Here is a 15,876-nt window from a genome sequence, read left to right on the forward strand (position 1 = left end):
ATCACCTGTATGTACTCCTGTCTCCACTCTTGTTTTCTTAAAAAGCAACATCTGGTGAACCCAAAAACTTCCTTAAACTTTGTTTGCTTAAAACTATGTCCTTTCAACCATAGTACAAAATATAACTATGCGAATGATTACATTTTCTAACCCAATAGCTTGTTTAGCCAAGTGTTGGGGTATCACATTAAAATGATAGATAAATCTTTAGGTTCAGTATACTGTGGTGTGAATTTTTTGTATTGTTTTTTCTCATGTCTCTAACAGTTCAGTGATGAATAAATCTTCAAAATGCTGTATATATTTTTCTGTATTTTTTTCTCGTGCCTCCAATAGTTGTTACCAGACGGACCACGACCTCAAAGACTCAATCTCCAGCTCCACGTCATTCTGTTCCCTCGGCGATATTCCTGGTTCTAGGAACACTGCTCCTACTGCTAGTTGTGCTTCTGGTTGTGATGTTTTATCAGAACAGAGCAATGAGGAGAGGTAGGGGACACTTTGAGGTCTGAAGACTTCGAGGTTTTGCAAAATGTCTTTTAAAGAGGACAGCGAGCAGGAGCAAAAAGCTCACTGCTTCATCTCTGCTACTGTCTTCACATTCTCCAAATATGAATTATGATCCATTGTTTTTTGTCTTCTCTCACTCAGCCCTCTCCAAGAGGAAACACATGACTGTGTCTGAAGTGGTCTATGAGGAGATTAATGACAGATTCATCACTAAAAGAACCAGTAACACTGTTCAGAGGGGTGAGTGAAACGTCTCTGGGCAGCCTCTGTTTTAACTTTCCAAATATAAGATGTCAGAAGATGTCTTACAGAAGACAGTCAGAGACTGTCTGATCAGCATGGGGCTATTGGAATGTGTAAACCAATGCATCTGACCACAGATGGGCTAATCCATACACATCCAGTGGTGCCTTGTTATTTGTGAGACAGAATAACAGAATAATAATTTCTCCTAGATCATTGCTTTCATTAGACTTGGAGAAAAGACACAAATATGAAGGCTAGCTGTCCTCACATACAGTAGCGACTCAGTTAAATTTCTCTGTTTTTTGCAGACGGAAAAGTTGAGTGTTATGATGATGAGAAAACTATTGGTGACCTGACACATGAGTGTATGTTCTGAATGGAGAGAAAAATTCTGTGTTTTTACATAGGGGGAAATGAGGGGGAGGTTACACCAGAGGATTATGATGATGTCAGGTCTGTTGGAGATGTTCAGCAATATGTTCAGAGTGAGTACTCTGTGATCAGTCCATGAGTGTGTTCACACATATGTTTGTCTTTTACATTTCTGAAGTGAAAACTATTGGTGATCTGACACATGAGTGTGTATTGTGAACGCAGTGAAAATGTCTGTATTTTCACATAGGGGGAAATGAGGATGAGGTTACACCGGAAGATTATGACGATGTCAAGTCTGTTGGAGATGTTCAGAGTGAGTACTCTATGAGTTGTCCATAAGTGTGTTCACACATTTTTTTTTTTTTTTTTTACATTTTTAAGTGTTTTTGTAGCAAATGAGATGATTTCATCATCTTGGGGGGAAGTTCCAAGTTATCTGACTGGTTAACTGGGGCTTTTATATTAGTCTTTTTGCTGAATGAACTTTTGCGACCACACTTTCATTGATCAAAGAGGAAAATGGTCACATTGGAAAAGTTCACCCTTGTTAATGTAGCAGCCTATTTTATCAATCACCTCACGTTTCAGTTCAGCTCAACTTTATTTGCAGTGTTTCTTGTTTACATTTTGAAATCCACTGAGTAAAATTAAATGAGTGGAATGTATGTCTGAAAATATTCAGTATTGAGCCCATAGAAAAGACCAGAGCGAATTTGTATTTTAGGCAGGTTATAACTTTGCCAAATAATCTGAAGTAACTGACAACTTCTCGTGAAAGTAAAAGTGAGGGAATAAACTACAACGCAAATTTACTGAAAATTTCATCATAATACTTGCTGTTAGCTATGTATAGTAATGTCTGGGACATCTTGACAAGTGTGATGTGGAACACTATGGTTAGCAGACTACTTAGAAACCAGGCTAGCATGGCATCACCTCTGAAATTAAGGCATTAACTCTGAATTAAGATTCTGCACCAGAAACCAGAGATCTTGATTAAATCCCTTGCAAGGCCTCAGATAAAAATTACGTCACTGATGATTTCAATAAATAATCCATCTATAAAAAGTATCCAGCATTAACATATTATCACGGACTGTTATTTATTTTTTGATTGCACTACGGAGGACTTGTGAAAAGGTCTGTCTGTGAAAGGGCCAAGTGTTTTTTAGTAGTCAAAAAGAAACAGCATAAATGAGATGCTTACTGACTTACGGTACAAGAGAAACAAATATGTGAAATAAAAATGGCACTTTTTTAGTTCATTTTTGATTTGCTGTCTGGTTAAGAAGAACCAAAGAGATAAAATCAAACTATCTGCACCATGCTGAGCATCACATTCTTTTGTATGGCATCATATGGCGTTGAATCGTAGTGTGCTGAATCAAATGTCAAATCGCACTGCATCGCAATAGGGGTGAACCATATTGTCATATCGTATCACGTTAGTAGTTGCTTCATATGTATCTTTAATGTACCGGATTGTTCGAAATTCATCGAGATGTGTATCGCATCGGCCTCAGTGATGGAGATGCACACGCCCACTACAGATACAAATGACAAAAAAGCATCATGATCAGTTTTGGATTTGTTATAATGGCTGATGTATTTTTCAAAAAACAAAATACCACATTATACAATATAACTTCTTTATTATACTCTCTCAGACTGATTTATTAACAGGGAGGATCAGGGCCCCTGATAAAATTCTGTTTATAGTCAAACTGAGTAAGCAGCATTATTTTCAGAAACAACAAATTTCAAATTTTGTCTCTCCCTACTCCACTAGAGATGGAATATGAAAATGTGGTGGAAGAAACTCACAAAGGCCAGAGAAAACTCTCTGAAGATTACGTCAACACAACCGAAGTGACCAAATAAGAGAAAGGAAGTTGATTGACAACAGAATCTGCATAAAACAATCATAATTTGTAGGAAGAGAAGAACTGAGCTGTGTAGGAACTATAAAGTTGTACTGTTAATACACTGTAATACTGCAGTCTTTTTCTCTCTATCCTTTTTCTTCTCAGGGAATGAACAGCTTGGTTAGAGAAAAAATAAAATCATGCTCCTTTCATCTTCATTTTACTATTTTTTTACTATTTTTATTGTAGATTTAATGTTCATTTTAATTCAACTTTTTTGTAATATGAACTGCAGTAGTGCCTATTCAGTCATTAATTTTGCTCTGGTCATTATGAATTTGTCACATCTTGACAATTACCTTGTTTACTATATCATTTACAAGTAGTCTTATTATTTAGTTCATGCTTTTAAAATGATCACTTAAGGACTGTGTGCATGGCTTGACATCATAACCTTCAGCATTAATGTTTGTCAGTGCATAAAATTCAATAAAGAGTTTTCATGTGGATGCCCTTATGTATCATGTGTTTGAGTTGATGTGAAATCTATATTTCCTTAGAAACTGCTGATTGTGCTTAAGTGATTTCTTACTAATCTAAACATTGAATATTTAGGGTTCAGTTGTAAACACAGAAATTTTACATGTGAAGTTAAGGAGGGTAATTTTGCTCACCCAAAACAACATGTTAGGGAACATATAAGCAAGGTGTACCAGAACGTTTATGTAGATAATGGAACCATAGTGAAGAGTGTGAATGTTTATTCTTTCATTTCTGCTTTTTAGATTCCCTCCTTTCCTCCCCAAAATGAAATATAAAAAATTATAATTAAAAAATTAAATAAATCTCTCATATAAAATTATAACTTAGTAAGACAGCTGTGTTCAGCACTGATCTCAGTAAAGGACAGTATTACAAATTAGCACTCAAATATATACACTCTTTTTCTCTCTCTCTCTCTCTCTCTCTCTCTCTCTCTCTCTCTCTCTCTCTCTCTCTCTCTTCTCTCTCTCTCTCTCTCTCTCTCTCTCTCACACACACACTGATATTACTGAGCATAAATTTCCAAATGCTTGTGACAAGATGCATTTTAGTGTACTGTCAAACCTTAGTCCAGAGACAGGGATGATCTTAACATGTCTATTGTCAACACACACACACACACACACACACACACACACACACACACATGTATATATATATATATACATATATATATATATATATATATATATATATATATATATATATATGGAAATAAATAATAATACATAAATACATATTGAAATATTTAAAAAAGAAGCAGTGGGCTTTAACTGTTTTAGCTTTATTTTGTTATTTAAAAAATTATGAAGATTTACAGATAGTTGACTGTTTGAACATCACACAAAATAGATGGACAAACATAAACACACTCACACTCACACACACACACACACACACACTCCTCCTGCCCCCCCCCCCCCCCTCTCTCTCTCTCTCTCTCTCTCTCACTCTCTCACTGAAACACCACTGAAAATCTGGCTCATGGATGCCTGTCTGCTTTTGTTTTATTTTGCAGTTACTGTTTCTGGCCACTGGGGAGTAACATACACAATGAGCAAAACTTAAACGTCTGTGACCTCTACTGAGCAGGAAATGATTACTCCTGGGATCCTCATTTGGCTGGATAAAATGCAACAAAATTCACCTCCATGTATTTTACTATCGGATCAGTTTAAATGATCAGCTTTTAAATCCACTGTGGAACATGCAGAGAATTCTGATTTAAACATATGTTATCACATTATAGATAATAATGATAGAGGTTAATAAATGTTTGAATCAGACAGTTTGGATAAAACCATTAAAGCCCTCAGTACCTATAACACAGTTCAGATATTAATCTATTATCAGACACATTTGCACTTTTGGGATCACATGATCAGATTAGTAAAGTATTACTGAATCATATAAACTGACATGATGTATCCGTATTAGTTATACATAATGCAATTAATAATTCTGAATGTGAATGATAATATGAGACTCACCTGCAAACATTTGTTGTGTCCTCTCAAATTCTGACAACAGACAATGAACATTGAGATTGTTATGTCATATATTTTACATAATATTATGTCATATGTCTATGATAAAGAGTCTTTACTGTTATAAATGTGACTCTTGTTGACCAGGGACTATTATTGTTGGGAAGATTAACAAAACCTCAGTTACTATTAAAATAAACTGGTTCATCTCAATTAGATCTAAATAAAATGGTGAATATCACCACAGACTTTACATTAACAACTGAGAATACATCCAACTTAAATCCCATGTCTGCCAAAGAGAGCTAAGGTGAGTGAATTGAAGTCCCTGATATGAACTCATGTTAAGATTTTAATATCACTATTTTTATCACTATATAACTAAACTTTATTGACAACTTGAGAGTCAGAACTGTCTGACAACATGGTCTTACAGCTGGTAGTTACACTTTTACAGGTTTAATTTAGAGAAAACGCAACATCTTTCATCATCATTCTTGTTGATCTGTCCAAAACCATTGCCATGCTGATGACAGCACTTTCTTTCCTTACCTCTCTCTTCCGCCAAGTTAACTGAGGAGATCTCTGTCTGTCTGTCTGTCAGATATGTACACATAGGTGTTCAACTGTCACCTTAAACATGCCCTGGACAGAACTGTGTTCACCTGCTTTCCCATTAAACCCACTCTACTACAGAACCTCTCCATACAGACAAACTACTCCTCCCACAACACCAAGAACCTCAGATTTGTTCCTGACAAACTTTTTTGGGTAAATCACTGCTACAACAAAAACTTGCTGTTTTCTCCCCAACATCGGGAAGATCTGGCCATTACTGATTAATCTGCATCACCCAGCTTCTGAGACTGACACTAATGATCTATAGATTAGACTTCTGCATGTAATGGGAGGTGCTATAACTCCTCTGTAAAGTCACTGCATGGCTTATGAGTGATCTGCCAAAATTCACCCCCACTTTTTACCCTCCCCCTTGTTCACCATTCCTTCAGCAATCCACTAAAAAACTAAACCAATCATTATATTCCTCTCCTCAAATTAACACTTGTCAACCACATATATATTTCACATTGGCTTCATTGTGACCTGTCAGTTAAAAAAATCCGGTACTCTACGAACAATCACCTGCAGTTGAATGTAAGAAAGACAAAATAACTGTTAATTAACACTGCCAGACACACAGCACAGCCCACAACCCCAGTGGAGTTCAGTCCTATTTCTCAGAGACACAGTCCACATTCTATGTTTAGGATTCTGTATGTTTCCCCCTTTCCTGTTAACGGACTCTCTGACAACTCCTAATGTCCAGTCAGTCTTCCCAGTGACCTGCACCTCATAGTAAAATTTTCCTGTGGAAAACTTCTCCTTTCCCAGGACACTGAACCAATAATTAAATCTTTTTGGGTTGTCAGGGAGATTCTGTCTTGTATCTCTATATTTGCTTTCTTTTGTTATTTTCTTCTACTTTACTTTTGCTTTGAATGACATATAGAGGCAGGTTCAAGTGACAAGTAACCAAAAGAAAAAAAAAAAAAAAAATATATATATATATATATATATATATATATATATATATATATATATTCCTTAACAACTTGGGTCTGTAACTCTGAAATTTCTGAGCAAGTACATTCTTGAAGGTAGGTTTGCTTGCACACCCAGTAGTCGGAAATTTGCACTCTCAACACAGATACACAGAGCACAGTCTCAAAATAAGTTTCATTTTCATTTTTTTTTCATAAGTTAGGACAAAATCTGTGAATCTTTCTCTTGAGGAGTCCACCAACACTGCAGTCCTTTATTTGTCGGTGTTTGGCTAAAATTATTTACAAACCTCCTGAACCTCATTAGTTGCTACATGGATGACTGCATTCTCAGGTAAACATGGTTTATGAATGTGTTAAGCCTGGCTGGTGTAATATAAATTCATTCATTAATAAAGCTGAAAAATCAACAGTGCAAATGAAATTCAGTCATTGATATGAACTGTATTCACGAATGAATGTTGGTTCACTGTGGTTTTCTTAGTGGTCTTGGTCGTCATTACCTTAAGCTACACTAGGGGGAGTGTCAGTGTGATGAGCTCTTGGAGAGCTGTCCTATTTACAAACCCATAGCAAACTCTGAACCTCCTCACGTGCTTAAAATACCTTCCCTCCTCATATCTCTTTTCCTCCTCTTTTCTCTTCCATCCCTAAACCCTGTCTGTTTTTGTTTCTTCTTCAGAACAAGTCCTGGAAAGAAGGGAATATTTGAGATACCTTACTATTGTCTGATGATGTTATTAACTGTTACCTGTTTGATTCGTATGTCAGTTATGTGTTTTTTGGTGGGATGCGTATTTTCATATTTTGACAGTGATTATTTCAGTGTAAACTGTATTTTACGTTGTAAAGCCTGGTCTTATGCAGAAAGCAATGTTAAATGAAACTGTATTTACTGTTGATATAAGTCACTCTCAGAGTATCTGATGAAGCAGAAAACGTAACTGACATTTTATTTCTGTTTACTTTGTCCTCAATCTCAGAGCCCCTCCCTCAATGTGTCTCTCGTGGGTCGCTGTTACATACACAGGTGCAGTGGTATAAACAGATTTCAGATCCTTGTGTCTGGATCTGATTGGCTGGACTGTCCAGTAGGTGGGGCGATTGAGTTAATAATGTGCAAAGGTGAACTTTGATTTGAAAGACTAAATTATTCAGATAAAGTTGCTTTTCTCACTGAGTACTGAGATGGTGAATAAACCAAGACAAGGGAGTGATGTAGGAACACCACTGTTCAGCTCTGTCAGTCTGTAATTCATCAACTCAAATATTTATTTTCAGATTTACTATTGGTACAAATGAATCCATTTAAATGATGAGCTGTTCAATGAGTTGTCCATCTTTATTGATTAAGATGATGTTGAAGGAAGAACAGATTTCTTAAAAGTATTGCAGCATTTAGACAGTTACATGTTACAGATGTTTTAGAAATATTCCCATTTTGACTTTTTTATTGTTTAACAAATAACAAGAACTTTTATCCAAATTATACAACAATAAAGATTAGATGTTAGATTACATGGAGCATACTGATGGGAGAAGAAAAGGGGAAAAAGGAAGATTACATCTTCTTATTGGAGCTAAGCAAGGATATCACACTGGTAAATTCAGTTAATAAATATTCTCATTTTACATGGCGTAATAATTCTGGGTATTGATTGACAATGAGTAAAGGGAGCAAGAATGAACAGAGCAAAGGGAGGCAAAGAGAAAAAAAAAGCATGTGTTGTATATACGCTGAGGTAGTCTAGCGGAAAGGGGGAACAGAAGAACAGAAAATAGAGTGTCGCGCCCCAATTCTGTCTCTCCCCTTCTTCTACTGCTCATTTTGAGTGTTCATTCACTTCCTTGTTTTCCTTGTTTCATTCAGTTAGTTATTCAAACATTGTTCACACCTGTTTTCGTTCATCTAACCTGGTTTTGTGTTTGAGAAAATGTCGCTGGTTTTCATTAGTTTGGTTTGCTAAGTCTTTGTCTCGTCTAACATGGTCTGATGTGACGGTGCCCTTGTGTGCCTCAATCAGTTTAAGTGCTACTTGAGTCCTGCGTCGCTCTTGTATTTGTATTCCTGCCCTTTGTTCACTTGCACATGAATCCAGACTCCGCTCCAGTTCGTGACAGCCAGCACTCAGGGCAGTGAAACAACCATCTGACCTTAATTCCCTACTGGCTCAAATGAACTGACCAAATACATGTGCTCATGATGAAACTTTAAACATTGACATGCAAATCATGACACAGCTCCCACTGTATTGGCTGTAACAAACAATGTGATCTCTATTGCCTTGTGACTGCTATCCCAGGTTTCCTGTAATTCTCTCTGACCAGTCAGTGAGACCACAGATAACCCTCCTTTACCAGACAAATGAATTTACTACAGGCAACATCTAACACTATCCATAAACTCCAACACCATCAAGCAACGTGTTTTAGATACACAACCATTACACACTTGATTATTCATAATTAGGAGCACCAATGTCTTAATTTCTCATATTTCGGTGTGGGCATGACAAGAGACTGAGAGTTTTGTTGCAGTTTATTGCAAATGCATTACCAATCTCAATTGGTCAATTCTGTTCTCATTTAAAGGATTATCTGTACACTTATTTTCATTCTGTGCTCAGCTGTATTCTCATTTTAGGCAGGATTGGAGGCGATGCTCAATTTACGCTATGTTCTTGGAGACACAGATACTCTGATTTATTTCCCAAGAATTTACTTCTTAGAATATCTGACAACACTTTTCCAATACTTTTGAAACATTTAACAATGATTTGAAATAATCCATTTCCTGATTACAGTATTTTCGATGCCCTGCTGCGTGTAATTTAAAGAGCTTAATGAAGTGATTGGGTTTGATTGACAGGAGTGATGATCAGTGGAGCTGCATTTTTGCCTCCTTCATGGTAATAGAGACTGAAGTATGGATAGATTTTCCCTGTGAAAGACTGATCAGTGAAAGAGTAAATAAGAGACCTGGCCTCCACATCATAAAAGGAGACCAGACCATCCTCATAATCCACAAACACCCCCACCTTCTGGGGTTTCTGTTTCAGAGAGAGGGGGACATCGGGATCAGCACGAGCCTTATACTCATTCCCATTCCACAGACTCATGGTCCAGTATCCATTCTTGGGGTTTCGTGAATGATACTTCTTCTTGTCAATGGACTCACTGACCACTCCTAAACTCCAGTCAGTTTTCCCACTGACCTGCACCTCATAGTAAAATCTCCTTGAGGAGAACCCCTCCTTTCCCAGGACAGAATGAACACTGTCATCAAACCTCTCTGGGTTGTCAGGGAGATTCTGTCTTACGTCTCCACTTCTCACTTGTTTCCCATCATCAGACAAGATGAGGTAGGAATTTGCTGTATCAGGATTCAGAGTCACATCCACTGAGGAAAATACAGAACATAATGATTTGTATTGTGTGTATTTATACTTATCTACTATAGATTACAGTTCTATCTCAGTTAAGGTGATATCCATATACACTTTATTTATTTATAAAAACCCAGTTTGTATTGTTAGCCTCATGTGGTGGTAATGACAAGCAGACTAGTAAACTAATGCTTGTAGGTTTGAGTCCCGAACATGATGGTTCATTGTTGATATGTGTGTGTGAGTTAGACACTGAACCCCATGGTTACTCCAGAGGTGTGTGTGACATAGAAAGTCATAATCATAAAGTGCTTTGGTAAAGTATTACTTTCTGTGACATAGAAAGTCATAATCATACAGTCTGTCAGCTGTAGAACTGAAACTGCACCATTAGACATGTTTAAGTGATAAGCTTTTATGTCCACTGTGGAAAATGTAGAAAATACTGATTGTGCAGTATTGTCTAAACACTGAAGTGTTATCACTTCATATCAGAGGTGGCAAACGTAAAAGTAAAAGTACTCTTGCTAAATTAAAGTACTCTAAGTAGAGTTAAACTGACAGCTGAGTTTTTTTTCAGGAGGAATATTTTACTCCACCTATAGTATTAGTATTTTTTTCTTTAATCAAAAGTACTTTTACTTTTGCCACCTCTGCTTCATATATAATGACTATGAAGGTTAATATCTGTTTTAATCTGACAGTTTCTGACAAAAACACCAAAGGCCCAATTACTGTCTGTGAACTGTTGTTAACATAACACCTCACCCTAACACTCACAAGATCACACGACTATAGTTCTCAACAAAAAAAGAGAGAGAGAGAGAGAGAGAGAGAGAGAGAGAGAGAGAGAGAGAGACTCACCAGTATATTTTCTTCGTGTCCTGTTAAACTCTGAAAACAGAAAATGAACATTATGGGTGCTATGTATTTTGTGTCTATGATAAATGATCTTTTTAAACAGTTATAAGTGTGAGTCTTTTTGGTAAGTGCTGGGAAGATTAATAAAAATCCATTTCAGGTCCATTTCAAATTTAGATCAAAATTTGCAGGATCATGTCATTCACATTAAAAATGGAGGGTCAATCCAATTCATTAAGTCTCGGCCAGTGTAATCTTTATATTGTTCATTGTTATGTTGTTCACACAGTCAAAATTTTGTCTTAGAGAAATTGATCCATCCCATTTGTAATACATGTCATCAGTTTGAGGGCTGTACATGATCATGTTCATAAATATTCAAACATATCTTATTATACACATGCAGGACAAACATTTATATAATATGTAACTTGATCTTGAGCAGGCCCTGAGCAGTTTTAAGAATTACATCATTTGAATCCTGCAGTTTTACAACAAAATTTCTGATTCCAAAAAGCCACTGACAATGCCAGATGATAAACAAATGTCTTATATTTGGAAATGATGCCCTCTCTCTCTCTTTCTCTCTCTCTCTCTCTCTCTCTCTCTTTGTCTCTCTCTTTCCCTCTGTTTTTGTTTCCTTCATATGTAAAAAGCGTTTGTTAGTGTTACATCACAGCAGAACCTTCACATCTGTATTCACAGATATTGCTGTACTGATAATAATCAGTGCTCTCTTTCCCTTCCACCCTCTTTCTCCCACATCACTGACAGGATTGACGTAAGATGTAAGTCTTCATGATCGCACACACACACACTGTGAACAGTGAATTTGTCTCTGCTTTTAACCCATCCAACACACCAGTAGTGAACATACACAGGAGCAGTGGGCAACAGTCCTTGCACCTGGGGAGCATTGGGATTAAGCACCTTGTTCAAGGGCACACAGCCATGGATGTTGGTCCTGGGAATTAAACCAGCAACTCTCCAGTCACAAGACAGGTTCTCTAACCTTTAGACCACGGCTGCCCAAACCGTAACGTTTACTTGTTTAGCAGATGCTTTTATCCAAAGCAACTTCCAAGACAATCAGAATACAGACCAGAGAAACAAAGGGTGACACCCAGCATGGACCAACAACCCTGATTTTTAGAGTTCCATGCTCTAATAACTGAGCTAGCCAGGCCCAAAGGAACTGATCCCGACAAGGATGGGATTCGAACCCACGCGTGCAGAGCACAATGGATTAGCAGTCCATCGCCTTAACCACTCGGCCACCTTGTCACGTTTACACTTGTCTCTAAGGCATACCAACATGGATACATGACCATTGCCTTAACTGTGATCTGGACAAGACAGAGTGGTTCTTTATGGCTAGCTGAAGTTTTCTAGGCAAATCACTAGCCAGAACATACCTCTTATACCTCTTTCCTAAAACATTCTTTGACTGGACATTTACGTGACATGGAATTTGATGTCTGAACACCTGGCACCAGTAATGGAAATTCCAGTCATTCACCAATGACTCTCCAATAGAGTTCCAGACCAGGTTATCACATACAGTAGGAGGTGCTATAGCTTTTCTGTAGTAGAGTTAAGTGGTACATTTTTTCCTCCACTCTACAAAATTCTCACGACACATTCACTCACCACTCCTACAGTAATCCACTTAACAGATAAAATAACCGATACACTCATCTCCACAAACTAACGCTCTGATCAGATATTTACCTACCAAGTGCTTCAGTTTACTGAATGGACAACAGGAACCAGCTTTTTGTAATGATTAAACAATATATCATATTCTTTTGAAAAGTTAAAGACATCAGTATGAACTGAAGCATCATTTTAGGATATCAGATCATGTATCAAGAAATCCCAAATAAGACAAGATGCAGACTCACCTTCTTGTATCTGCTCAGTATGTTCTGTAAATACACAATGAGAGCAATAACCATGTTATTACCATTAGACATGGAACTGTCTGTCCTATGTACAACACATTCCTGAATCTATTCTTTCATTAAATGCATTAACCAGTCTTTTCCTCCTGTTTTTGTTAAAAATGCTCTTTTAAAATCCTCTTCCTCCCAATAAATCATCCAGCATACCAGAATATAAAAGCATTTTTGTGTATCTTGTATGTATCTAAAAATTACCTTTCATTCTGCAATAATAGAAATAAAGTCCAATTAATCCAATGATGATGACTAAAACTGCAACTGATATGCAAATAACAGCAGTTATCCAGGTATGAAAAATGCTCTCTGAAACAGAGGACAAATGTAAAAAAAATATTATTCATAAAAGAGAGGAGGAAAAATAAACAATTGAATGAATAAATACAGCTGTGGTTTCAGAGTGGAAATCAAGTCCACTCAAGTCTGTGTTATATTTGAATACTGAGGCACTAACTTGATATAACAATCTCTGTCTCCTTCATATGATCTCTCAGTATTACTCTGCAGTAGAACCTGTTGGTGTTACTGTCTTGTACAGTGACACGTTTTTTAACATGGAATCTTTCTGGGTCTCTGAGTGTCTCTGTATCTTCAGCAGGGAGAAGGTCTCCATCACTGTCCAGCCACATAACTTCAGGTTCAGGCCACCAGTCATTTGTTTCACACAGTAGACTGACCCCTTTACCAATACTGTAGCCCTCCATAGAGATCACTGGCTGGGTTCCCACAACTATTAAGGGCAGAATATTTCAGAGCCATTGTTAGTTAAGGATGTAAAATGACGAGGAACAAAAACTATAATTACTTAGTTAGGAATGAAATGAACATGAATCTATAGTTATAAAGACAAAAGACTCCAGAGACATTTTTAGTAAAGACTACAAAAAATAGTCTTTACTTAATGTGTACCATGACAACCTGTCACGGAGGATCAGCATTGTACTGATTTTTTAGGTGCATGGAGAGCAGCGTCCAGTGAAAACACTAAGGAGGCATGGCTGGCTGCTAATTGACAAATAGCTCCTGCAGTTTATGGAAACCCATCAGCTGCAGTATAGAACCAAGAGTGTGTAGAAAAGAAAGGAGGAGAGTGTGCTGAAACACTTATAGATTGATATCTCTGCCCACTTCCCCAGACTGTACTGAGTTGCTGTTGGAGACAACTGCTACCAGTTAAGTGGACCAGAGGAGGGAGAGTTGGAAGGCCAGCTCTGGGTGCAGGGTCTCTTTCTAGTTCCCCAGCCTGTTGCTGAGCAGCCACTATAAGCGCCTGCTACCAGCTGTAGCTGTTTCCATCTGCCACAGGAAGCGACCGCTGTTAGATGCCAGTTAGGCAGGAGACCCTGGTTCATATCCTGGCCCAAGTGTCTTAAAGCTGAGACTTAAAGCCAAGTGTCTTAAAGCTGAGACTTAAAGCCAAGTGTCTTAAAGCTGAGACTTAAAGCCAAGTGTCTTAAAGACTGTGTCGTCTTCTTGCGTCCACACCATCTTTGTACAAATGCACCAGTGAGTCTGATGTGAGGAGTCTAAACCACTCCACTCTCATGTCCACAGCACTGATGTTGGGTTTGAGAGAACAGGGCAGAATCACATCTTCACCAGCTCCAACAACCAGAGGACCATCTGGACCAACAACCTGAAACCGATCTGGAACCATAAACAGAGTGTTCATAAATACATGTGTCATATAAAATCATAAGTCAGGGAAACAGTTTTCCTCAACACTACTGATCTTAATAAAGAGCAGTATGACATATTAACACTCAAATATATGCTCTCTCTCTCTCTCTCTCTCTCTCTCTGTCCTGTCAGTTTTTTCTCCTGGACCCTATGCTATTTGTCAAAACACAAGCAAAATAAATTGAGAAAATTAAACAATGGCGATGAATTAATAGGTTAAGACAGAGGCAAATGAAAAAGAGAGGGAAACAGCAGCAGAGGTATCTGTTTTCATCAGATTCATGTCTCTTAAATTGATTAAATATTCTGTGATTTATTACCATATAAAGAATTGATTATCTGCATTTTTGATATATATGTATAAGCGTTGCTCACCTTGTATTTTAGTCTAACGCATTAGGAAGTGATATTAAACTCTCCGACGTTGAGAGTTTACCGGTGGCCGTCTCTTCCCTCACAGTTTGCGTCTATACAGTCGTGTATTTCCTCTCCTCACATGGACGTGTCTTCAGATCTTGAGAGGAGGAGTCCTGTTCAGCCGCACTGATCTTATAGATTTGATCAATTTGGAGAAAAACTAAACGCCTGTCTCTGATTTGTCCCTGTAGCTGTTTGATGATTTGTGGTAGTTTCTCTTATAAGGTAAGAGTGAGTGTAATTGGTGGTTGTGGTGAGGGTGCTGTCTCTAGGGGGGTTGAAAGTGCACAGATACTTCAGTCACTCTGGGAGATCAGAGGTGAAGGTTCTTCTCTGTGCTGAGCTGTTCAAACAGAGTGTTGTCTGGGGCAGAGAGAGAGAGAGATGGAGAGCTGCCTGTGGATCACTTTTCTCTTTTCCATCATTCAGGTCATCACAGCTGGTAAGTGCAAGTTCATGGTCAAAAGGTCAAGTGATCATTATAAAGGAGTCTGTGTAGTGTAGAGATAGAATTAAAGAAAATATGTCTAAGATGTAATAAATGATTGAGAGAGAGACTGAATCCTTTCATTGTAATCCTAATGAGTTTTATAGAAATATTTACAGATGTAGCACAGTATTGAGACATTCACAGCAGTAAAATTAAAGATTGTTGGTTGATATTTAGATGTGAAGTATTTATCGAGTTTGAAAATGATCCACGGCTGGAAATCACTTGAATGTTACACTGAGACTATTCCTTTCTCAGATTAAATACTGTTAAATGCACTTAACTCAGTTTGAAACAGAATCTTGTAAAATATATGCCAAAGATTTAAAAAAAAAAAGTCTACAGAATATAAGTTTCTGTCTCTTTGCACTCTCTCTCTCTCTCTCTCTCTCTCTCTCTCTCTCTGTCTCTCTCTCTCTGTCTCTCTCTGTCTCTCTCTCTCTCTCTCAGCTCCAGACAGTGTGAGGCTGGTGAATGGTGGTAAACGCTGTGC

At 37.6% G+C, this 15,876-nt stretch overlaps 2 protein-coding genes and 1 non-coding gene across 3 annotated transcripts in view; 1 reads left to right on the forward strand and 2 right to left on the reverse strand.

The window, feature by feature from the left end:
- LOC115816335 (scavenger receptor cysteine-rich type 1 protein M130-like) overlaps nt 1–3,012 on the forward strand; it is a 29,403-nt gene extending 26,391 nt beyond the window's left edge. The window contains exons 25-29 of the mRNA XM_030779290.1: nt 337–452; nt 652–750; nt 1,065–1,121; nt 1,379–1,444; nt 2,921–3,012. Of these exons, the coding sequence (XP_030635150.1) occupies nt 337–452; nt 652–750; nt 1,065–1,121; nt 1,379–1,444; nt 2,921–3,012 (430 nt within the window). The remainder of the gene's footprint in view (nt 1–336; nt 453–651; nt 751–1,064; nt 1,122–1,378; nt 1,445–2,920) is intronic.
- Nucleotides 3,013–9,428: 6,416 nt separating this feature from the next.
- On the reverse strand, nt 9,429–14,453 carry LOC115816336 (butyrophilin subfamily 1 member A1-like). The gene is made up of 4 exons (XM_030779292.1): nt 14,282–14,453; nt 13,251–13,526; nt 12,740–12,763; nt 9,429–9,988 (listed from the first exon to the last, which is right to left on the reverse strand). Exons 1-4 carry the CDS (start codon nt 14,451–14,453, stop codon nt 9,429–9,431), a joined length of 1,032 nt encoding a protein of 343 aa, XP_030635152.1.
- On the reverse strand, nt 12,038–12,119 carry trnas-gcu (transfer RNA serine (anticodon GCU)). Its single transcript has one exon. It is a non-coding gene; the product is annotated as a tRNA-Ser (tRNA).
- Nucleotides 14,454–15,876: the final 1,423 nt, after the last annotated feature.

Source organism: Chanos chanos, chromosome 7, assembly GCF_902362185.1.
Source record: "Chanos chanos chromosome 7, fChaCha1.1, whole genome shotgun sequence".
Lineage (NCBI taxonomy): Eukaryota > Metazoa > Chordata > Actinopteri > Gonorynchiformes > Chanidae > Chanos > Chanos chanos.